The sequence below is a fragment of the Corythoichthys intestinalis genome, chromosome 10, assembly GCF_030265065.1.
Source record: "Corythoichthys intestinalis isolate RoL2023-P3 chromosome 10, ASM3026506v1, whole genome shotgun sequence".
Lineage (NCBI taxonomy): Eukaryota > Metazoa > Chordata > Actinopteri > Syngnathiformes > Syngnathidae > Corythoichthys > Corythoichthys intestinalis.
This window is the reverse complement of record NC_080404.1, coordinates 51,182,374-51,205,515: the sequence shown is the minus strand read 5'-3', so window position 1 is coordinate 51,205,515 and position 23,142 is coordinate 51,182,374. Positions and strand designations below refer to the sequence as shown.

Genomic DNA, 23,142 nt, shown 5'->3' with positions numbered 1-23,142 from the left:
GAAAAAAAAAGTTTTGTTGAGGGAAAGTTAGTCATCTGTGCATGATGTGTTAAACAAGTGTTGTCTTTGTAAAAATCGATAAAATAAATGGAAGGCAATAAATAAAAAAGTAATGTTACAAGAATGGAAAGTTTTCATGTCGGCCTGGGGGGACGGGTCTTTGAAATGTTTTAGCAGGCAGGGCAAGACGCAGTGGACGTGAGGTGTATCCTTATTGGTGGAGAGAAAAAAATAGGCGTGGCTTTATCACGAACCTATAAGGGGCTTTGTTCCATTGTTGCAGCTTGACACGTACAGCAATCCAGCAGGGAAAGAATAGTAGTGATCGGACGAAATTCGAGGGATACATACACCCCACTATCATTTTCTTCACAATGTCTTGCGGTCATTCTCTGGACGGGAGCTTCCCACCTTCCCCGGCCGAGGACAGCAGGGGCACAAAGCGGTTGTCCTGGGGAAGCTTGCTGCAAACCCTCGCCGAGCTCAAGGGGCTCAATCACAGGCAGCGCAACCAAAGTGACATCGGTGAGTTCTGAGTGCAGAAAATTCTTTTGTCTGACAGCACTCTTTGTTGACATACGTTTAAATATCTCTATCAAGTGCAATGCAACAGCATAAATGACATCAGCATGATCAAAAAACCATTTTTTTTTTTTTTTGCACAAAGCATTTTAACTTCATGTTTTCAACCAATGGAAAAAAACTGAAACATGTAGTTAAAGTTGGACCAACAAAATAGTCCTTTATTACAACTATTATTTACTGAAAAATGTAGAATTATAGTATTAATTGTAATGCAAGATCACTAATGTGTCTTTGTGTTTTTTTAACACAAAGCATTTCAGCTTCCAATTTGATCTTGCATAATGTGATTTTTTTGTTGTTGTAAATATTGAACAAAATTTCCCAATCAAGTTGGATCAACTTAATGTTTGTGTATCACTATTGAAGTTTATAAATGCAAAGAATTATATGCAACCTAACAACAATCAGTCAAGTGCTGTTGTGGTTTCTGCACAAACAAAGCGTTTTAACTTCAATATAGATGCAAAACAAGGATAAGCATCAAACAGAAAACAGCTGAAGTGAAATGTTAATTAATTTTTTTAAAATTTATTAATAGGCATATACTATTTGTGCTGATAAATACACTGGGCAAATGACACTGCATAAAGAAACCATTTCAAGCAAACAAAGCATCGAGGTTGTTTTGACGTTACTCTGATCATTGTTTTTTTGCAGCTCTTTTAATTTCCGTCTTAGTATTTTGGACGAAAATACTTTTTACCCGTATTGGCCCGAATATAAGTTGGTGTTTTTTGCATTGAAATAAGACTGAAAAAGTGGGGGTCGTCTTATATTCGCGGTCTAGACATTATACCCATTTACGACGCTAGATGGCGCCAAATATCATTAAAGCGATGTTCTGTCATGAGAGATCTCAGCTACTCTCAAGTTTAACCAGTTTGCATAATTTTATTGCAGTGAATTCCTTATTCAGATTTGTTTCAAGACTACAGTTAGTTAGACTTCACCTCGATGGTTAATGCAGTTATGGCAATTTTGTTGTTTTATCACAATAGATTGGTTTATTTACATTTCAAAAACCAGAAGCCATTCATTTACGAATGTGATTGCACTTTAGTTTACATATTTAAATGTTCGGATATTAAAATTTGAATGGGGCAAAATAACATGCTTTTTCACTCAAATATATTGTTATAATAATTTGTTTCAGATGTACTGTAATCATTTTCTGTATAAAAATTAATTTGGTGTTCAAAAAGTCTTATCAAACTTGAGTCATGAAAAAGAGGGGGTCGTCTTATAATCACGGCTGTCATATATTCGGGCCAATACGGTAGTCATATTTTTGTCTTTTCAAAATGTGTTCGTCTTTGTCTAGTTGTAGTCAACAAAAACTCAAATTTCGTTTAGTTTTAGATGGCCATTCTCCAAATGTTTTCGTCTATAAACTTTAAAGGTTTTAGTCCATGAATAAATAAAAGGTTTCCAACATACATTGACAGATGTGCACATAATTTTAGAGTCTACAAGGACATCAGCATCTTCATGATGATAATACTAGGGCTGCAGCTATCGAATATTTTAGTAGTCGATTAATTAACGGACTAGTTAGTTCGAATAATTGAGTAATCGGATAAGGAAAATGAAAACTGAAAATAGCTGAGCCTCAAAAGGGATAAAAAATAAAATAAAATAAAAAATAAAAAATGAGGATCTATGTACAACAAAAGAACAATTGGTTAACTTACATAGAAAAAGTCTGCTAGCTTAAATGCTATAAAATGCTTAAGGTTTTTTTTTTTTTTTTTTTTTTTTTTTTTTACAATGCTCTAAACAAAAAGTTTATCCCCACAAAAATGGCTCAATATACCTATAAACTAAATTATGAATACATTAAAAAAACATTAGCTCAAACAAAAACTTAGGTTACATTAGTCTTAACAGGGAGCAGTTGGATTCAGCCATATGAAAAGAGGCAGACCAGAGGGCAGTGTATCCACCCTAATCAATACTCGAGTTAATCAATTAATCGTTGCAGCACGAGATGATACACACTCAGCTGGAAAACAGCACAATATTGTGCAATTAATTAATTGCAAATATATTTGGTAGAGTAGCCAAAAATTTACTCAAGTAAGAGTAGCGTTACCTCAAAATTATATTACTCAAAAGTAAAAGTAGTCATCCAACCAATGTACTCAAGTACAAGTAAAAAAGTATTTGGTGAAAAGAATACTCAATTAATGAGTAACAGTGTGAGTAATTGCTAACAATGTTTGATGTTTTTTTTTTTTTTTTTTTTAACAATTGTGTTTTTTTTCTCAGCACAGTTATCTATATGAACTGTTGTTATAATGACACAGCACAATAACTCGTTACATAACCACATTAAAACAAAAACAAAACAAAAAAAACAAAAAAAACCAAACATTTAATTCCGGCAAGACCGAAAAAAGACAAATGAGCATGAGTGCCCTCTTGTGGAAAAATGGTTCTTAGTTCAAATAGTGAATAGTTCTTTTATAGTTATTATTATGAAATCAAAAAGGACCATATCTCCGGTTTTCCTTGGTCAATCGGGGCTAAATAAAAACCGGGAGACAGGTTTAAATCAGTTTTTGAGGCATGTTGAGGGCAGCGCTCTGTCAAATACTTCATTTTTTACGGTGCTTTAAAGACACTACATGATTGAACAGGCTGTCGTGATCATAGAACGGCAAGCTTGCGTCTGAGTGGTGTAATGGAGTCATGTGATTATTGTTGCGACGTCTCATTGGTGAAATTTGTAGTTACTCTTGGCATCGCTTGCAAAAAATAATCTAATATGTAGAATAACGAGGAAAAATGTTACGACTCTTGTGTAGCCCAAAGTAAGGGAGTAAGAGTAGCGTTTTTTTCTTCACAAATCTACTCAAGTAAAAAGTATGGCTTAGTAAAACTACTCTTAGAAGTACATCTTCTCTAAAAGTTACTCAAGTAAATGTAACGTATGACGAACTGCATGTAAAAAGTTATCCAAGAGTTTAAGAAGACGGTCATCGTGCCAAATGCTAATGCTAACGCTACAAGTTAGTTTAGTGTGTGATGATCACCCAGTACAGAAATTTAAAGCAACATGGCATAGCCTAGGGTGACCAAACGTCCTCTTTTGCTTGGACATGTCCACCTTTCACGTCGTTCCCTCGTCATCCGGCCGGGTTTTATAAATTCATGAAAATGTCCGGTTTTTATGATTTTTCATGGGACCAATTTGAAGAGAATATCTCCGGCCGCTGGGGGGCAGCGCTTGCCTGCATGGTCATGGCTCCTACTAGTAGGGGCGGGAGAAGGAGTACAGTTTACCCCTTGTATTATGGGGCATTACCGCCATCTACTGGGTTGACGGTTTGGCAAGAGAAGAGGCAGTTACAGACTACAATAAGGAGTAGTTTTAAGAGACGTTTATAGTGCTCCATACATCTTTCTATAAGTTTTATCTTCTGTTAATATCGCGCATGTGTCTTCTGTTATATATTATACAATATATGGGAACAAAGAGATGCAGTATGTTGTATTAGTCTTGTTTTAATTGTTCTGCGTTCGTGTATTTGGTTTAATGTTAGTATTATATTTTAAGTAGGAGTGCCTGCCCAGTTGTTAAGTTTTTTTTACGATAAATACGTATATAATGGCAACTGTTGATTTATGTTGGAGCTTTGTACTGGCGTGATCTGTAAAATCCCGTTTGATGTCAAATCGTTGCGCTACCGATGATTGTAAACTTAAATAGCAAAGTTTGATTTTGCCTTATCTCCCGGTACTCGCTAATAGGGTAGCTATCAGTGAGCTAAGCCGCGCTAGGCATTATGGGAAACGTAGTTTTGAACTGCTGCGTTTGGAAACATGCTGGTTGAATAGTTTGTCGGTTTATTTTGGTTATTGTTTGCATGTAATCTAGAACATTAAATGAGAATAAAAATTGAGTGGGATTAACAATTTCTCAACGACAATTGTCGTGATAGTAATTTGTAAAAAAAAATTTATGTGGCACAAGCCTAATGTGTGTCTGTATTGACTGTACTATATTTCCACAGGTCTGCATGATATATATTTTTTTGTCATAATTTTTTTTTTTTTTTTTTTTTTACCGTTTTTTTTGTTTTGTTTTGGTAACAATAAAGCCTGTTAAGTAAAAAACTTATTTCCATATAGTATATAATATATACTATATTGCATTAAAAAAAAAAAAAAAAAACTGAATTTTTCTGTTCAGACTGAGGAGGCACACTTTAAATATATTAAAGTGATATAGGCATCTTTGAGTGAACTGCTAGTAAAATTCAAGTATCTCGAGGCCGGGCCGAGTGTCCTCTTTTTTGGAAATCTAAATATGGTCACCCTAGCATAGCCAAGATAAGAAAACAAAACTTACCATACAGCACCTGACACGTTTCACAAAAGGAACCTGGAATGGGCACATCCTTAAACCTGTGTGTGGGCGGGGTGGTCAGGGGGAGGCGCAGCACATCACATGAGTGACACGACCAAACACTGCTATAATGTGTGCTAACTATACATACGATAAGAAAATTTCACACATTGTGAACTTAAGACGGAAACTATGGTGTATTTTTGTCTCATGAGACGACAACTGGCATCCATCTCGTTATGTTTTAGTCTCCGAAGACACGTTTTAGCCTAACCTAACGTCATCGTGATGAAAAAATGTTCGTTGACTAAATGTTTTCGTTATCCTTACCTGGAAATCATACTAATAACTCACTGTCCCTTCTTTTAGATTCAGTCGCCGACATGTCCCTGTCCAGTTCTGACAGCAGCCTCTTCTGTTACCCTTCTGAGGAGATTCTGGCCACAGAGCTGGTAGCCAACATAGAGGGAGCCCTCCACGGAGCCGCACACCTATTGGGCTGCTCCCATCTTTTTATACCAAACTCCCTGCTGGATCACGTTGGCTTGGAGCTGGTCCACCTAGCGGTCAGTGAACCGTGTGGTCTGCGGGGAGCACTTATCAACCTGTGCGTGGACAAGGGCACACCAGGGTCCCTGTGCAGCATAGAGGAGATCGCGGTAGACTCTGCCGTGGTGCCCACCTTTCACGTCACTCTGGTACTGAGAGCAGAGTCTGGTGGACTCTGGCCCAAACTCCAAAGGCTTTTTAAAAGCAGCCGATCAGAGCAGATGTGTGGGACACCATCGAGGCATCAAAACTCTCTAAGACTGAGTTCCAGCTTCAGAGCCATGAAAAGGAAGTTGTACTGTTCAGGGGAACTGCTCATTGAAGAATGCTCCTGACCCAAGCACTCATTGACTGAAAAGTTCTTTAGAGAACAAGTCACGCATGAATGAAAATTCTTGAAAAAACTTTTATAGTACTTTGGTAACAAGCCTTCTGTGGCAGCTTTTTTTTTTTTTTTTTTAAATACAAATGAATTTTAATGTTTGTTGACAAGATGATTTTGCTGATTGTCAAATGTTGCAGTGTTTTTGTACTGAAGACAAATAAATTATTTTCTATGAATCCTGTTCGGAGAGTGCTTTATTGGCCCGTACATTGAGGAATGCAAGTGAAAATAAGACAGATGCGCCAAATATTTTTTAAAATATAGTCTTTGATTTTATCGTTGAAAGTTGACGTTAACAAAAGGGACGCATCTGATTTTTTTGTTATATGGGCTATAGGGCTGCATCTATCGATTATTTTGGAAGTCGATTCATCGATGAACTAGTTAGTTCGAATAATCGAATAAGGAACATGAAAAATTACTTGAGCTGAGCCTCAAACATTAAAAAGAAAATTTTTTAAATGAGGATATATGTACAACAAAACAGTTGGCTAACTTACATAGCAAAAGTCCGCTAGCTTAAATGCTATAAAATGCTAAATTCCCCCCCCACCCTACAATGCTCTTTACAAATGGTTCAGACACATATTCCCACAAAAAACTGCTAAGTTTGCCAATAAACTAAATTATGAATGCATAAAAAACATTCGCTCAAACAAAAACTCAGCTTATGTTGGTCTTAACAGGGAGCAGTTGGATTCAGCTATGTGAAATACACTGCCCTCTGGTCTGACTTATCCACCCTAATCAATAAAACTAAATGCAAACACTTTCAAAATAAACAGTTACAACGCCACTTTAATTAAACAAATACTCGAAGCAATAAATTTCAAATATTTTTTTCTAATCGAATACTCAAGTTCATCGATTAATTGTTGCAGCACTAATGGGCGAAGTGAGTTTTTTACAGTATACAACATGGAACTAGTTATTTGAACAATATAAGATTCAAGTTTTAAACAAATTTTTAATTATAGTTACTGGATTTTTATAAATCTATACTGTAAGGGTTTTTAAGTACAGGTAGTCCCCGGGTTACAAATGAATTCTGTTCCTATGCTGGCGACGTAAACCGAATGGCGTACCGCTTGCAAAACGTCACTTTTGCTCATTAATATTCACGATGTTAGGAATTGTTGCTAGGCGGGTCAAGCTCGCGTTTGTCCCTAATACTAAATGGATGTAAATAATGTACGAACGAGATGTTTACTGAGCTAAACCTACCAATTCTGTCCAAAAATGATGTCCCTGGTGCCATATTCACTGGTAAAGATGTGGAAGAACATACAAATGTTCAGTTAATGACATGGCTTGAGTGTCGAGGGCTGAAAAAGACGGGGGGGGAAAAAACTGACCTAATCCAGAGTTAGCGTTTATCGACACCTTTTTCTTGTGTGCATTGCCTTACGCCACCGACAAGAACATTCTCCTGTTTCAACAATTTATCTTTTACCACCATATGCCCTGTCTCATATATTATATCCTCTGGTTGTCTTACGTCTCTGACCTGTTTTGGGGCTAATTTACATTGCTTTTCTTGTGTAGCGATTGCAAATGCTACTCAGTGACAGCCAATGAACACTTTTAATTTTTTCAGCAGTAACAAATCATAATTCTATAATTTATTTACACTCCCCTCTGACCAAAGTTTAATAGAAAAGGAAACAACAGTGGCAGTCAGATATCATTTTAAATTTTTTCAACATTTCGTCATTCACTGTCAGAAGCAGCACGGCAAAACGCCACACTAAAAAAATTAGTAAAAATATCAAAATAGCTTACCTCTTCCTCTGTAGGACCATGGCCCCCAACAAAATGGTCACTGCATGAAGGTGAATGGCTTCACCTTGCTGGCGTTAAACTGGTCTTTTGGACGTCCACAAAAGTTGATACGTTTTCACATTTTTTCCTCTGAGTTTTTGGCTTCGGGAAACGTATGAAGATCATTCATATGTCGTAATATCTAGTCGTATTTACAAGTTCCATAGCAGCAGTGTTTACTCTGCATGTTCTTTTTTGAAAGATTACCAGCAGAAAACCCCGCAGTAATAACATGGGTTGTATACGGGGGCGTGTGTATGTTGACCCACTTCCGGGTTATGATGGTGACATCATTGTCTAAAAATTGCATTCATGCGATACGCTATTTCCGCATAAATCGGAATTAATCCTTTAGGTACCCCAAAATATCCAAAAGCATTGTACTCTATTTTGATTAATGATGGAGGATACACTGCCCTCTCGTGGCAGCATTGGGTTTATAACTGAGGAGCGGACTCTCGACATGGATAAAGGACAGCTGCGCTCTGGTTTGGCCGACATAAGGCTGTAAATTGTTTCTGCTAAAAAGTTTGTGTATGCATTTGTAATTTTTGTTTACAGCTACAGTTTGTTGAGCTATATGTGAGCAAATGAAAATTGTAAATACGTTCCAAGCATTTAAGCTAGCAGACTTTTTTTTTAGGCAAATTTAATATAATTTAATCTAAATCTACATATTGATCAGACTGGATGGACGTTTAACACCAATTGTTTTGTTAAAATTTGTGTTGTTTTGAACACAACTGTACATATGTGTTATAGCTTTAGAAATTGTCAAAAGTGAATGAAGTAAAAAGCTTCAAAAAGCACAATTGCCTTGTCTGATGTCTGCAAAGCTGAACAATTTCCCGTTTAGTGTGGACAGAACACGTCATATCCATAAAGTAAAAAAATATACTGTGAGGTACAATAAGGTACTGTTCATGCGGCAAGAAAAAAAGTACATACCGTAATTTTCGGACAATAAGCCGCTACCTTTTTCCTTCAAATTTGTATCCTTTTCGGACAATAAGCCGCTACCTTTTTCCTTCAAATTTGTATCCTGCGGCTTATAGTCCAGTGCGGCTTATTTGTTGATTTATTTGTGTTAACAGGTAACAATTTATTTGACAGCAGCATCATAAGACTGTCATAATTATGTCATGACACTATCGTGGGCATTACTGCATGCTTATGACAGATGTCATTGTCATCTGGCAAATTATGCCACTAATTCCATTTTTGTCCAGCTTGGATCTTTTACATCCATTCAAAAGTGATATAATTTGCCGGATATCACTAAATGACATGTTATAAGCATTCATTAATGCTCATGACAGTGTCATGTCATAATTATGATTGTCTAATGACAGTCTTATGGCGGCACTGTCAAATAAAGTGTTGCCAAAGACCACAACTCGTTATTAATGAAACAACTGGAACAGTAACTGAAGAAATAATTGGCACCGAACATGAATTTTGATTTTCTGTAGCACTGCAATGCATGTTCGGAGGCATGTTGGACAACAACAGTGTTGACAGCAGGTGGCAGCAGAGGTTGACTGTCTCCCTCAAAGGAGCAGTGATGGTCATTTGAAGCTTCTTGAAGCTATTAAGCTTTTCTGCCAATTGGTTCAAAGCCTAATGGTGGTTCATTTGGTCTTTAAGTGTTACCGGTTAATATCTTTTGGTGTAAATATCCCATAATACAGTGAGGACAGCTGCGGCTTATAGTCCAGTGAGGCCTATCTATGAACAAATGCCGTTCTCGATGTCAAATTTGGTGGGTGGCGGCTTCAAGTCAGGTGCGTCTTATAGTGTTAAGTTACAGTGTTCATTATAGCTAAAAATTAACTGTAGTTTGGACTACCCTAGTTAATTTATAGTTCTATTTTTCTTCAGGTTACCACTTTTTCCTTGAAAACCTGAAGCAATTTTCTGTTGAACCGACCAAACAAAATGACGATTCCAGACAAAATTTATTGAAAGAAAATCAATATACAACTTTCAGCTTGTTAATTTAATAAATAAGGTTTACCTGTGCAACAATCTCACTGATCTTGATCTGGCTGGCTACGAGCAGTCACTTATTAACATTTTTAATAAATGATATTAACTTTGATAAATTTTGCACTGTTAAAAAGTTACTCAATATTTACACTAGAAACAACTATTAAAAAAAAAACAAAAAAAAAACGAGAGTGGCTCAGACATGTGTCTAGAGAAGGCCAGGTTGAGGGCTCTCAAAATGAAGGGAAAAAAAATCAGAAGGAAGAAAATCTAAATCTTAGCAGCTTGGTTCACCGATCAAAATAGATGACCTGTTGTCCTTCGGCGTAGGAGAGGAAGAAAACGGTGTCAGTTGAAGCTTGTTGCTTGTTGTATGGGAAGGCAGTCTACCAGAAGCTACGAAATGGTTCCCGCTTGAGGTCTGCTGCCCACAGTGCATAAGGCCTGTTTGATTCTCTTGGGTTGGCTGCACATATAACTCCAATTTGGGGGTTGAGGCTCCGGACACAGTCCTCCAAAATGATTCAAGTACCAGAAAAACCTTAAAGAGAAGAAACTTTGTAAGAAAAACATGAAACTATTCAAAGACAACAGAGTTATCATCAACATCATATAACTGTCTCAAAATTTGTGGTCCAGATTTGAGAAACTGTTTAAATTTTCAAATAATAAATTTCCATTCGTTTCATATTTAAAAAACAAACACTTCCCTCTCACGCCTCGTGGGGTGGTATCTGTGTCCTCAAGCTCGGGTCCTCTACAATATATACTGTATTAAAGGGGATGTAGCGGCAAAGGGGGTGTGAGACATCAATAGAACCGTTATGTGCCAAGATAACAAATATTGATAAAGTTAACAAAAAAAAACAAAAAACAATCACATTAATGAGCAATTATCGAAAATAGATCGAAAATGACGAACATTCCCGAAAGTGTTCCGGAAACAGCCGAATGGGGCGGCGACGTCACGACAAGTGATTGACAGTCGAGGCGGAGCCAGGTGCCATTGTTTTTTAACGACGAGAGAGTAGCGTTGGGGTTTGTTTGACGAAAACATCTCAAAAATGGTTCAAAACTGCTGTGCTATGTGGTGTACAAATAGCTATTTATCGGAATATAGTATCCATGAGTTCCCGAACGCGAAAAAAAAAGCTGGACTACGCAGACGATGGGTAAAGTTCGTCCGTGCAAAGAGGGCTAATTTTCTAGACCGACCCCGGCCGGTTTGTCCGCCAGTACTCTCCATAGGGGTGTGCCATCTTAGGCACCCTACGATTCGATTCGATTATTAAACATTGATCACAGTATTGACGATGATCACGGTTATCACGATTATCGATGCATCGTACATTTCTAATTAATAAAGTAGCCAAACAAATTTATGTCCATTATTTCTTTAAAATAATCCAATGATTCAACAGGAACGATGGAAACATGCTCATAGAACAAAAAGCTGCCCTTAAACTGCTCATTTAAAAGATTTTATTTTTTTTTACAAGAACGTGCAAAACAACATTTTTAAATGCATTACTTATTTCTCTCAACAATATAATAAAATTTACACAGGTGGAATGAATTCCACATTTTCTGGAAACAAAGTGTCTTTAGAAATAAGACTTTAACCAATATACTTTGTTTTCACAGATTTCTGTACTATTTCATGTGTTTGTAGCGTTACCGCTTTACTTAATCATGGTTTTACACGTTCTGCATATGAAATGCACGTTAGCGAATTACCTAATTAGCTTAGCGCTCGGCGCTAACTGTTAACATCTCAAAAACAACAACAATAGAGGGGTGTACTCACCTCTTATAGATGCACATCGGTCTTAGCAACACACTCAGGACATTTTTCAATTGACATGACTTGAAACTAGAGGTGTGCAAAATTTCCGATTCTTAGATTATTCGCGATTCGGCCGTGGAAGATTCGAGAACGATTCACAAACATCCAAATTCCGATTATTGAAATATGCCAAGTAAAGCAGAAGTACACACACTCAGCGCGCCGCGCGGACTTCGGTATGCAATTAGTGACGGAGCGAGAGTAGCTAAACATCATGCTTCTCATTACCCGGCCCCTCGGGTAACGCCAATGCTCAACTCACGGCTCTAGCTCAACTCATGCCACGAGATAAAAAAAACAACAACAACATACCTGACTCCTGCCGAAAAGCTGCTACAAGCCACATTATGTTACGGTAGATATCATTTGTATAGGACTAGATGCATTATTGCTTCGGTATAGTTACCAGCACATCTACAAAAAACTAGATGCGGGCGTTAGTAACGGCCGCCATCTTAAAGCAGTACACTTCCCTGCAAGGCTGTTGTTGCGAACCTACCAAGCGAACCTAATTAACTTTTTATCTAAAATACTCCTAAATCGGTAAAATATTGACTTGAATCTATCTTTAAAATAGTTTTAAAACTTTTACATGTTGAAAGCAGACAAAAGAGAAATTATGGAATAACAGGAGCAATTTTAACAACTTTAACGGTTGATTCACAACATTAAATTAATTGAAAGTAGTTTAAAGCTGCTGATATAGAATGGGGACTGGAGTTTTTTATATACTGTTATTTTTGTATATTTGTTTACTGCTATATGTTAACTTGATACTGAAATAGTAGTTCGGTTTAGCCTGAGAGGATTTTTGAACAATTTTGGAACTAATGTACAACACAAATTAAAAAAAAAAAAAAAAAAGAGTGGGGTGCATCAATAATCGTTTTATAATCGAATCGGAGCCTCTGAATCGTAATCGTAATCGAATCATTAGGTGCCCAAAGATTCCCAGCTCTACTTGAAACTACTGCTGGACAAATGAAAGACAAGGCGCAATGCACTATCCCTCTTCCCCTCTTGCTCTTGCGCACAGAAGCACGACCGCCGGGTCCCTGCCTGTCTCATCCACAAATTTATTTTCCAGTCTTTTGAAAAGGAGTTAATCTCTCGCTCAGTAACCGTGCGTCCATTAAAGGTGTCCGGGCGGCAGATGTGTCTTGAATTTCGTTCCACTACGAGCGGCTGTCATAAAGTTTTTAGGGGAAATCATCGTTTTTGAACCTTTCTGAATCATAATCAAATCCCACGTCTCGAATCGTGACGCATTTAATAATCAATTTTTTTGGAACTCCCTTATTGTGTACTATATTTTGCTTTCTTGTAAAGAATTTTGATTACCTCTTAGGTTTTTGAAAAGGGCTATATAAATAAATTTGATTTACTGATTTAACATACCTGTATTTGTTTGAACAACTTCTAACCGTCCAGTATGACCTGAATCTCAGATAACCGGTTGCAGCTTGGGGTCACCATCCTCTGTGCCCTTTGATACAACTCAGAGTCCCCAAAATAGCGAGCGCGGTACATTAAGCCTTCCTCTGGAAGCACAGAATACGAATGAGCTTCAAAACAGTATTTAACCAACAAGTGTTCAAAGTTAAAATCACCCACTCTGTTGCCTCTCCTTCCAGCAGTTGTTCCTTAAGTTGGAGATGAAGTCTTCCTCCACCGTTCTCTCCACATTCTTCAGATTGGCTCCTGTGAAGTCCTCGTTAAAGCGTTCGCCCACGTAGAAAGGCACGTTCAAGTGAGATGTATGCCTTTTGTGAATGTACCCGGCTGACCTGGCAGTATGTGATATAGACGACGTGACGAAGTTATTATTTAAGCCGCGTTTATAATCAGAGAGTGAATGGAGGCGGTCCACTTACGGGCGGTAGCTAAGGCTGTAGGGGGGGTGCGTAACCATCAGTTGACTGAGTGCCGACACGAGAATGAGGATTAGGATGGGCATTAGCTGGACAAACAGTGCAAGACCACCCTGCTCACAAAGAGACATCACAAAAAAAATCTGTTATAACACTCTTAAGTAGGGGTGTGACAAAATATCGAAATGGTGATATATCGTGATACTTTGTATCCCAAAAGGTTATCGATATGCTCCTGTCAAAAATCGAGATATCATTTTAAAAAGGTGTCAATGTTTTTTGTTTTTTTTAAAAAAAAAGGAACCATCAAGTTGCTACCAAAATGTACCACCATAATAGTGTCTCAGTTAACTCTAAGGCTGCCGTTGATGGTGCTCGACGCCCAATCCATTTAGACTGGGAATTAGGACTGCAGCTATCCAATATTTAGTAATCGAGTAATCGACTGAAAATTCTATCGTTAAATCGAGTAATCGGATAAAACATATATTTTTAGGTGAAGAGCAATTATAATTATACTTGAGAAAACAAGACATCGGCGGCACAGTGGCTGAGTGGTTAGCACGTCTGCCTCACAGTTCTGAGATCAAGGGTTCAATCCCGGGCTTCGGCCTTCCTGTGTGGAGTTTGCATGTTCTCCCCGTGCCTGCGTGGGTTTCCTCCGGGAACTCCGGTTTCCTCCCACATCCCAAAAACATGCATGGTAGGCTGATTGAACACTCTAAATTGTCCATAGGTGTGAGTGTGTGCGTGAATGGTTGTGTGTCTCCTTGTGCCCTGCAATTGGCTGGCAACCAATTCAGGGTGTCCTCTGCCTACTGCCCGAAGTTAGCTGGGATAGGCTCCAGCACCTCCGCGACCCTCGTGAGGAATAAGCGGCATGGAAAGTGAGTGAGTGAAAGTGAAAAACAAGACATTTCATCGAATATTGAACCATTTTCAGTCAATCAATGTCTTTATTTTCGATGTACATTGTTGGAAACAGCCAACAATTGCATCTCTAGAATAAAAAAAAATAAAAAAATTAAAAAAAAAGACAAAATCACTGCTTTCACTCAAAAAACTTTTAGATCTTATAAAAAAAATATATATATACCCTAATTTTCGGACTATAAGCCGCTACTTTTTTCCCTCATTTTGAATCCTGTGGCTTATAGTCCAGTGCGGCTTATTTGATGATTTATTTGGGTTAATAGGTAAAACTTTATTTGACAGCGGCATCATAAGACTGTCATAAGAACGTCATAATTATGACATGACACTATCATGGGCATTACTGAATGCTTATGACAGATGTCAATATGTGTCATGTGGCATAGTATGTCACGAACTCCATTTATGTCCAGCTCAGATCTTTTACGTCCATTCAAAAGTGAGATAATTTGCTGGATGATACTAACCGACATCTATTATAAGCATTCATTAATGCTTATGACAGTGTCATGTAATAATTATGACAGTATTATGGCACGACTATCCAAGAAAATACCAAATACAATAGCTAGCAATTAATGAAACAACTGGAACAGTAACTGAAGAAATAATGAGCACAGAACATGAATTTTGATTGTTATTTACATCTGTAGTGCCGCAATGCATGCTAGGAGGAATGTTGGATGACAACAGTGTTGACAGCAGGTGGCAGCAGAGGTTGACTGTCTCCCCCAAGGGAGCAGTGTTGGCCAAATGAAGATTTTTGAAACAATAAGGCTTTGCAGCCAATTGGTTCAAAGCTTCATGGTAGTTCATTTGGTTTCATGACAGTCTTATAATGCCTCTGTCAAATGTGTTACCAGTTAATATCTTTAAGGTGTAAATATGCCATAATACAATGAGGACAACTGCGGCTTATAGTCCAGTGCGGCTTATCTATGAACAAATGCTGTTTTCATGTCAAATCTGGTGGCTGGCGGCTTATAGTCAGGTGCGCCTTATAGTCCAGAAATTACGGTATATATTTCTTACCTAAAAATGCCATTACGCTTGATAACACACATCACTTAAAAGTTTGGTGTTTTTCCCACGTGTTTCAACCGAATTTCTATGTGTGTCAAGCTATTTTTAAGTTCAAGTTAAGTTTTAAGTTAGTCTAATCTGTAAATCCTGATAGGATTTTGAGTTTTTGCAGTGTTCAAAATAAATGTATGATACCCTGCTGTATTGGAGCACATTAGGGACCAGTGCTACTTGATGTTTTATCCAGCAATGACTACTGAGCTAACATTGACAGTTAGCATTACTAAGTTTTTATTTTACACCTTCATCACTCTACAGAGCTATGTTTTCACTGATTAAATAAAGCCTGTATGTAAGACACATTAGCCACGCATCGAGAGTGGTCATCATTAATAGAAACCTAGCCCTCTGCAGGGCTAACGGCACGCGAACAAGTGACAGTAACGTTAAACTTATTTATTAGCGCTTAGAAGTCTACTGCTTTAAGATGGTGGCTGTTTACTAACGCCGCTGACTCTGTCATTTCGCATCTAGTTCAACATACATGTGATCTCTATGAGACGCATCATATGCTACCACCGTAGCATCATCCGGGCTGATTTTTAGCAAGGTCGGCGTCGTTTGTAGCGGCTGTCGGCTGCAGTAAGTTTTTTTTTTCTTTTATTGCTTCTTCCTCTACGGATGTGACATCAGCGCGTTGTCCCGCATTAAAAGTAGTCCGAGCAAAACATGATGCTTAGAGCTGTCAAAATGAAACGATTACTCGAGGTGACTAAAATTACTTGGATTCGTTTCAGCTCTACTGGGAACGTTTGTTCATTCGAAACCAGAGCATTCACAGTCATTTGGTCCGATTTTCGGGGCATTTACAGGTCACTTGCTGTTCATTTTAGGGCATTTACAGGTCATTTCCTGTTAAGTTTGAGTCACTGCCTATTCATTTGGATGATTTCCAGGTCACGTCCTGTTCTGCAACTCAAAATAAACAGGAAGTGACCCATAAAATACCCCAAAATCAACAGCAAGTACCTGAAAATCAACAGGTAAATGATCTTAAATGGCCCCAAATTACCTAATTGCCTGGCATTGGCTGCCACTGATGGCCATAGTCTTTCAATCCGTTTGAAGTGGGAGGGATGAACGAATGTTCATTCGCTGCCACCCTCCCAGTTCAAATGGATTGGACGTTTACTAGTGATAAACTCATTCTAATGTACAGCAGAAGCACGTTTTTCTGTTTATTAGTTGTTTGTAGAAAATCCTAGAATGATTTCCAGACCAATGTATTGATAATCGTTGTATCGCCATATCGTCAGATCATCGTTATTGTGAGCTTTGTATCGCAAATCGTATCGGATCGTGAGGTACCAAGAGGTTCCCACTCCCACTCAATTTCACATTAGGCTGAATGGGATGAAAGTGAAATCAATGTTTGAAATACCATAAGGGCAAAACCAAGACTTACATCTCTCTGTTGCTCTCTTCTATCTTGCCTGTTATGGTGCGCAAAGTGCATTCTTCCATTTCTGTAAACATGTACATTACCTATAGGTAAAACAAACGTTAGAGAGACAAAAAATGACGAATTATATCAGTATTTACAGTTAGGCAGTGCTTTTTTTACTGACTAGATGGGAATCCGCCACCAAAGAACATGTTGAAGAGGTCCTCAGGTGAAATATCGGCTTCAAAGTCACGGTGTTGCCGTTGTCTGTTCGGGTGCGACCTCTCCTCCCCATACTGGTCGTACTGCCGCCGCTTCTCAACATTGCTCAACACGGCATACGCATTACCGATGGCTGAAAGATGCAGGCAGGCAAACATCACGATTTGGGTCAACGCGTGCACATATTGGTTCAATCAAATTGATATGGATTGCCGTCTGTCTACCTTTAAATGCATCAGTGGCTCCGGGTGCGTGGTTTTTATCTGGGTGAAACTTCAGTGCAAGCTTCCGGTACGCTTTTTTGAGGTCTTCATCAGAAGCAGTCTTTTCTACCCCAAGGATTTGGTAGTAATCTTTACAGCCCTTAATCCTGCAGGGATCAAACAAACATGGTGATCACATTTTGAGGAAACTAAGGCTGGGGTCATACTACAGGCCTTAATTCACAATTCCGATTTTTTGTCATATTTGTTTTTTTTGGTGTGTCCATTCAGACTGCCTTTGTCCATTGAGGCCGTTCAAGTAGTATGCATGCGCACTAATTTGCAGTCGGACACTCGCTGAGCAAACTGACCCGGATGTGCAGAAGCATCAAAACAAATGACTACACATGCTGGCTGTACGTCATTCCAGGGCGATCTTATTTTCATTTCCAAAAGGACATAAATAACAGACATTTATAATCCCTGTTTAGTCTTTCATTCAAAGTTTATATACAGTCCCTGACAAAAGTCTTCTCGCTTATCCATTTTGTAGAAACAATTGCTATTAACCTGACTTTTAATTATTCAATTGGTTTCAGAAATGGCTCATATGAAAGCTAAGACCCTCCCAAATGATGTTGAATGTACAAAAATATTTTTGTTTCACTGAAAAAAGATGTATCATTTTATGAAGACATAAAGGTCAAATTTTGGCAAGACAAGTTTTGTCGCCTACAGAAAGTAGTGTGAAAATTGAACAAAAATGTACTTCAAATACAAAAATATGTTACATAACATAAGCAAATTAAGTAGTGGTGCTGTGAGATACAAATTTAATATTTTGCATGACTTCCATGGGCTTGAAGGAGTGCATCCATGCGGTTCGGCAAGGATTCATTCAATTATTTGATGAAGTCATCAGGAACATCAAAGAAAGCAGTCTTGCATGCCTCCCAGAATTCCTCAACATTCTTGGGTTTCGTCTTCCATGCTTCCTCTTTCATCCTGTTCATGTCTGGTAACTGGGCTGACCAGTCCTGGAGGATCTTGATCTTCTTCGCCTTGAGGAACTTTGAGGTAACGATTGAAATATGCGATGGAGCACCATCCTGCTGTAGAATTTGTCCTTTTTTATGGCTAGGGATTAGAGATGCACGATAATATCGGTCACCGATAATTATCGGCCGATAATGGCAATTATGACGTCACACAGATAATCCAGATAAAACCAACCGATAATGCAATCCGATAATTATATACTTTGAAATATTTTAATTGATTCTAACATAAGCTCTTTTGAGTTAAATGTAATTCCTACTTTGGCCTGCGGATGGCGCATGTTGCGTTCTGACGGCGAAGAGTGGAGGCGCCACAGAGGAAGAAATTACTTTTCCTTTGCTGTGGAGTAAAAACAGCTTGTAGCTCAACTCATGTCCTCTACTCTGTCATCACAGGTTGGTTAAAACTCTGCATCCATCTGTTTGGCATATATTATTAATGTTAGAAAGGGTTTGGGATAATAATATACGGTGTGAAAAGCAAAAAAAACGATGTTTGTTGAGCGTTTTGGAGTCAAACGGGATGGTGTTGTATGCTAACCTGCGGAGCTAACGGCCTAGCGTAGGAAGATGATGATGTAGCATACCCTAGCGGAAACCAGTCGGTACATGTTAAAAATGGTTGTTACATACAGATGTATTAAGAATATCCATTCTCCAGTGTATAAATATGCTTCATATGTTGAATTTAAAAGCAAGGTACACATTTTATTGTGTATTTATATATTTAAAAAATGTGTATGCTAATGGTTGAAATTTTTAATGGCCATTTGGACTTTTTGGACTTTTGGAGGCCATTTCTTTTGTTAACTTCTGTTGTGTACATATATGTTTGTAAAAGAAATTACTTTTCCTTTGCTGTGGAGTAAAAACAGCTTGTAGCTCAACTCATGTCCTCTACTCTGTCATCACAGTCACACTACAAGTCCAATTGGTTCACCTAATTTGCCCCTCTGAACCCCAGAGGAGCAACAATTTGATTTAGCCTCCAAATGTGCGCAATCAACAGTTTTGTCCAATTCTGCTAGTTTTAAGTAGATGTTTTTGCAGTGTAGTAATGTGATATATGTTAGGGATGGCTTAGTTTTAAGGCATTTTTGTGCAACTTGGGTGTTTACTCTCGAAGTAATTGTTGCCAAAAGCTTACCATTACACAATGTCATTGCCATTGTTTAGATGTTGGAATTTACTACTTGTTCACATTTGATGTGGAAAAAAATAGCACTAAATTACATTTTTGCACAGTAACATTTGATCTTTGTATACTTTAAAATTTTACTTATATATTTGAATAAAATTATCGGCGTGACATTATCGGTTATCGGGTGGAAGGGGCAGGAAATTATCGGTTATCGATATCGGTTGAAAAATGTATTATCGTGCATCACTACTAGGGATGTAAGAGGCAGCTAAGATTTGTTGATATTTCAGACTATTTATGTTGCCTTCCACCCTGCAGATCTCTGACGGTGCAGATAATTAAAAAACCGTGTGGCATTTGCCAAGGCCCACAGCCTGTCAAAAGGACCGACGCTGGAAAAGTGGCAAGAGGTGGATTTTTCAGATGAATCTTCCATTGAATTACACTACAGTCGCCGCAAATATTGCAGGAGACCTACTGGAGCCCGCATGGATCCGAGATTCACTCAGAAAACAGTAAAGTTTGGTGGTGGCAAAATCATGGTCTGAGGTTACATCTAGTACGTGGGTGTGCGAGAGATCTGCAGGGTGGAAGGCAACATAAAGATCGTGCTCCATCGCATACTTCAATCTCTACCTCAAAGTTCCTCACGGCAAAGAAAATCAATATCCTCCAGGACTGGCCAACCCAGTCACCAGACATGAACATCACTGAGCATGTCTGGGGTAGGATGAAAGAGGAAGCATGGAAGACGAAACCCAAGAATGTTGATGAACCCTGGGAGGCATGCAAGACTACTTTCTTTGATGTTCCTGATGACTTCATCAATAAATTGTATGAATCCTTGCCAAACCGCAAGGATGCAGTTTTTCAAACCCATGGAAGTTATACAAAATATTAAATTTGGATCTCACAGCACCACTACTTAATTCGCTTATAATATGTCACATATTTTTGTATATGAAGTACATTTTTTGTTCAATTATCACACTACTTTCTGTAGGCGACAAAACTTTTGTCTTGCCAAAATTTGACCTTCATGTCTTCATTAAATGATAAATCTTTTTTCAGTGAAACAAATTTTTGTACATTCAACATAATTTAGAGGGTCTTTGCTTTCATACGAGCCATTTCTGAAACCAATTGAATAATTAAAAGACAGGTTATTAGCAATTGTTTCTACAAAACGGATAAGCGACAAGACTTTTGTCAGTGACTGCAGATTGATAACACACATGCAAGCACTGTGCGTGCATGACTGTCAGTTTGTCCCGACTCGACCATGTAAGCAATACTGAAATATTGCTTATTTGGTGCACAGATAGAAGGCTGAGCATTATCAGGCTTATCCTTTTTTTTCTCATTTTACGTTTTTTTATGATTTGGTCAAGCCCGCCTCCTGCGTAAAAGCAGAGTTCAAGCTAGGCCAGAGGTGGGCAAACCGGTCCCCGAGGGCCGCAGTGGGTCTTGGTCTTTGTTCCAACTGACCCAGCACAGATAGTTTAACCAATGCGGTTTCAGCAGAAATGAGAAGCACCTGACTGCAATCGACTGATTGCACTTGTAAAACAGCAGATTGGTGAAAAGGTGTCCTCTTAATGGGTTGCAACAAAAACCCGCACCCACTGCGGCCCTTTGTGGAATTAATTGCCCACCCCTGAGCTAGGCGCTAACGCACACCAAATCGTTTCCGTCATGCCTACCGCTCTCGCTCTTTGCTGATGTAATAGCGTACCGCACGAATGCTATTTTTAGACCGCAAGGCTGCGTGACGTCACCATCGTAAACCGGAAGGGGGTCAACATAGAAGCGCGCTCGCATACAACCCATGCAAGTACAGCTTGTTTTCTGCCAGTAATCTTTCAAAAAAGAACATGCAGCGTAAACACGGCTGCTATAGAACTTGTACAAACGACTCTACACATTACGACAGTCCACATATGAAAGATGTTATCTTCATACGATTCCCTAAGCCAAAAACAAAAAGAAGGGAAAAAACGCTGTAAGTCGAGATGTTCTTAAGTAGAGGTACCACTGTATAAAACTATTGTCTATTTTTTTCTGTTGAATGTTTATCCAATTATGTCGAATAAATATTAGCAAGCTTCAAAACAGTTTGTTGCGTATGTTTGGTTGTCAATTGGACGCCAATAATACAAATTCCAACAAAATCTATTACCGTATTGGCCCGAATATAAGACGGTGTTTTTTGCATTGAAATAAGACTGAAAAAGTGGGGGTCGTATTATATTCACGGTCTAGACATTATACCCATTTACGACGCTAGATGGCGCCAGATATCATTGAAGCGATGTTTTGTCATGACAGATCTCAGCTACTCTCAAGTTTAACCAGTTTGCATTATTTTATTGCAATGTTTTTCCTAATTCAGATTTGTTTTAAGACTACAGTTACAGTTAGACTTCACTTTGATGGTTAATACAGTTATTGCAATGTTGTTGTTTTATCACAATAGATTGGTTTATTTACATTTCAAAAACCAGAAGCCATTCATTTACGAATGTGATTGCACTTTACATATTTAAATGTTCAGATATTAAGATTTGAATGAGGCAAAATAACATGCTTTTTCTATCAATTATATTGTTATAATCATTTGTTTCAGATGTACTGTAATTATTTGCTGTATAAAAATTAATTTGGTGTTCAAAAAGTATTTTTTCAAACGTGAGTCTTGAAAAAGAGGGGGTCGTCTTATAATCAGGGCCGTCTTATATTCGGGGCAATATGGTAGTTTTTTTTTTTTCTTTTTGGGTCCAAAATGTTGCTTAAATTGTTCAGTGACGAAAACAACAGTTTGGAAATGAAGGGTATGGTATACTGAAAAAAAAAAGGGAGTCAACCAAGCCATTGTGAACATTTTTTTTCCTATGAAATATAAAGGCAACATCCATTGTATGCAAAATCGAACAAAATAGGCCTTAAAGGGTTAATTACCCGGATAAACTCTGTAAAATCTTCAAAGACATAGCTGATGTTAGCTTAATGAATATGACCAGGAGAGACTATTTAAATATCATCGTGCAACTAATGTGCTGTCATGCTTGAGGCTAAGACTAATATTTGAAACACAAAAAAATCCAAATGAGAATACGAAGCAATTTAAATTAGATAAAGTTTATTCGAGCTATGAATTGACATCTTATGAAAAAGATGATTATTATTTAATAAAAGAGATACTGACTTCTTGACCGCATCCATTTGCTCGGCGGTGTACGGTTTTGTCGAATCTGCGGGACCCTGTGTGGACGTCTCTGCGTCCTCTCTGTGATGACGGTGCCTCACGGAGGGTTTATCTCCGTGAATAGGTCCGCCATTCTGGTCCGGAGGCTTCCCATTCTGCGCTAGCGTGTCCAGTAAATCTATCCAGGGAGAGAATGACGGATGTCACCCAAACCTCTCAATACTGACTATGTCGAACCGTTATTATGCTAGCAGTTAGCAATGCAACTGGTGAGAGGTTGTCATGCCGTTTATTAAGCAAAAAACACAGGTTTACTCGACTTACTTTGGGCTTGGTTCGTCGGAAACAAACGCTGGGCCTTTTCAAGGAACTTCCTGGCTTTGTCTGGTTGGTTGTTGCCAACAGCATTCAGTGCTATTTTGATACAACGCTCGGCTTCGTCCTTGTTTGAATCCATTGCGACACGGCGGAAATATTTACGTGCTTCAACTCTGGACGCACGGTAATGACGTAACG

General features: G+C 38.3%; 2 protein-coding genes across 2 annotated transcripts; one reads left to right on the top strand and one right to left on the bottom strand.

Annotated features, from left to right (window-relative positions):
- The first annotated feature begins 289 nt into the window (after positions 1-289).
- Positions 290-6,039, top strand: LOC130923267 (DNA damage-inducible transcript 4 protein-like). Its single transcript, XM_057848822.1, has 2 exons — positions 290-525; positions 5,306-6,039. Exons 1-2 carry the CDS (start codon positions 375-377, stop codon positions 5,818-5,820), a joined length of 666 nt encoding a protein of 221 aa, XP_057704805.1. The 5' UTR covers positions 290-374; the 3' UTR covers positions 5,821-6,039.
- A 3,593-nt stretch (positions 6,040-9,632) lies between these two features.
- On the bottom strand, positions 9,633-23,138 carry dnajb12a (DnaJ heat shock protein family (Hsp40) member B12a). Its single transcript, XM_057847679.1, has 9 exons — positions 22,951-23,138; positions 22,627-22,804; positions 17,244-17,389; positions 16,982-17,152; positions 16,819-16,898; positions 13,401-13,510; positions 13,141-13,313; positions 12,925-13,067; positions 9,633-10,221 (listed from the first exon to the last, which is right to left on the bottom strand). Exons 1-8 carry the CDS (start codon positions 23,081-23,083, stop codon positions 12,946-12,948), a joined length of 1,113 nt encoding a protein of 370 aa, XP_057703662.1. The 5' UTR covers positions 23,084-23,138; the 3' UTR covers positions 9,633-10,221; positions 12,925-12,945.
- Between the last annotated feature and the right edge of the window lie 4 nt (positions 23,139-23,142).

Coding starts and splice junctions, on each gene's coding strand:
- LOC130923267 (XM_057848822.1), top strand. CDS start 375: ATGTCTTGCGGTCATTCTCTGGACGGGAGCTTCCCACCTTCCCCGGCC. Junction 526..5,305: donor GCGCAACCAAAGTGACATCG/GTGAGTTCTGAG, acceptor CCCTTCTTTTAG/ATTCAGTCGCCGACATGTCC.
- dnajb12a (XM_057847679.1), bottom strand. CDS start 23,083: ATGGATTCAAACAAGGACGAAGCCGAGCGTTGTATCAAAATAGCACTG. Junction 22,805..22,950: donor TCCGACGAACCAAGCCCAAA/GTAAGTCGAGTA, acceptor CTCCCTGGATAG/ATTTACTGGACACGCTAGCG. Junction 13,314..13,400: donor TACAGCCTTAGCTACCGCCC/GTAAGTGGACCG, acceptor ACATACTGCCAG/GTCAGCCGGGTACATTCACA.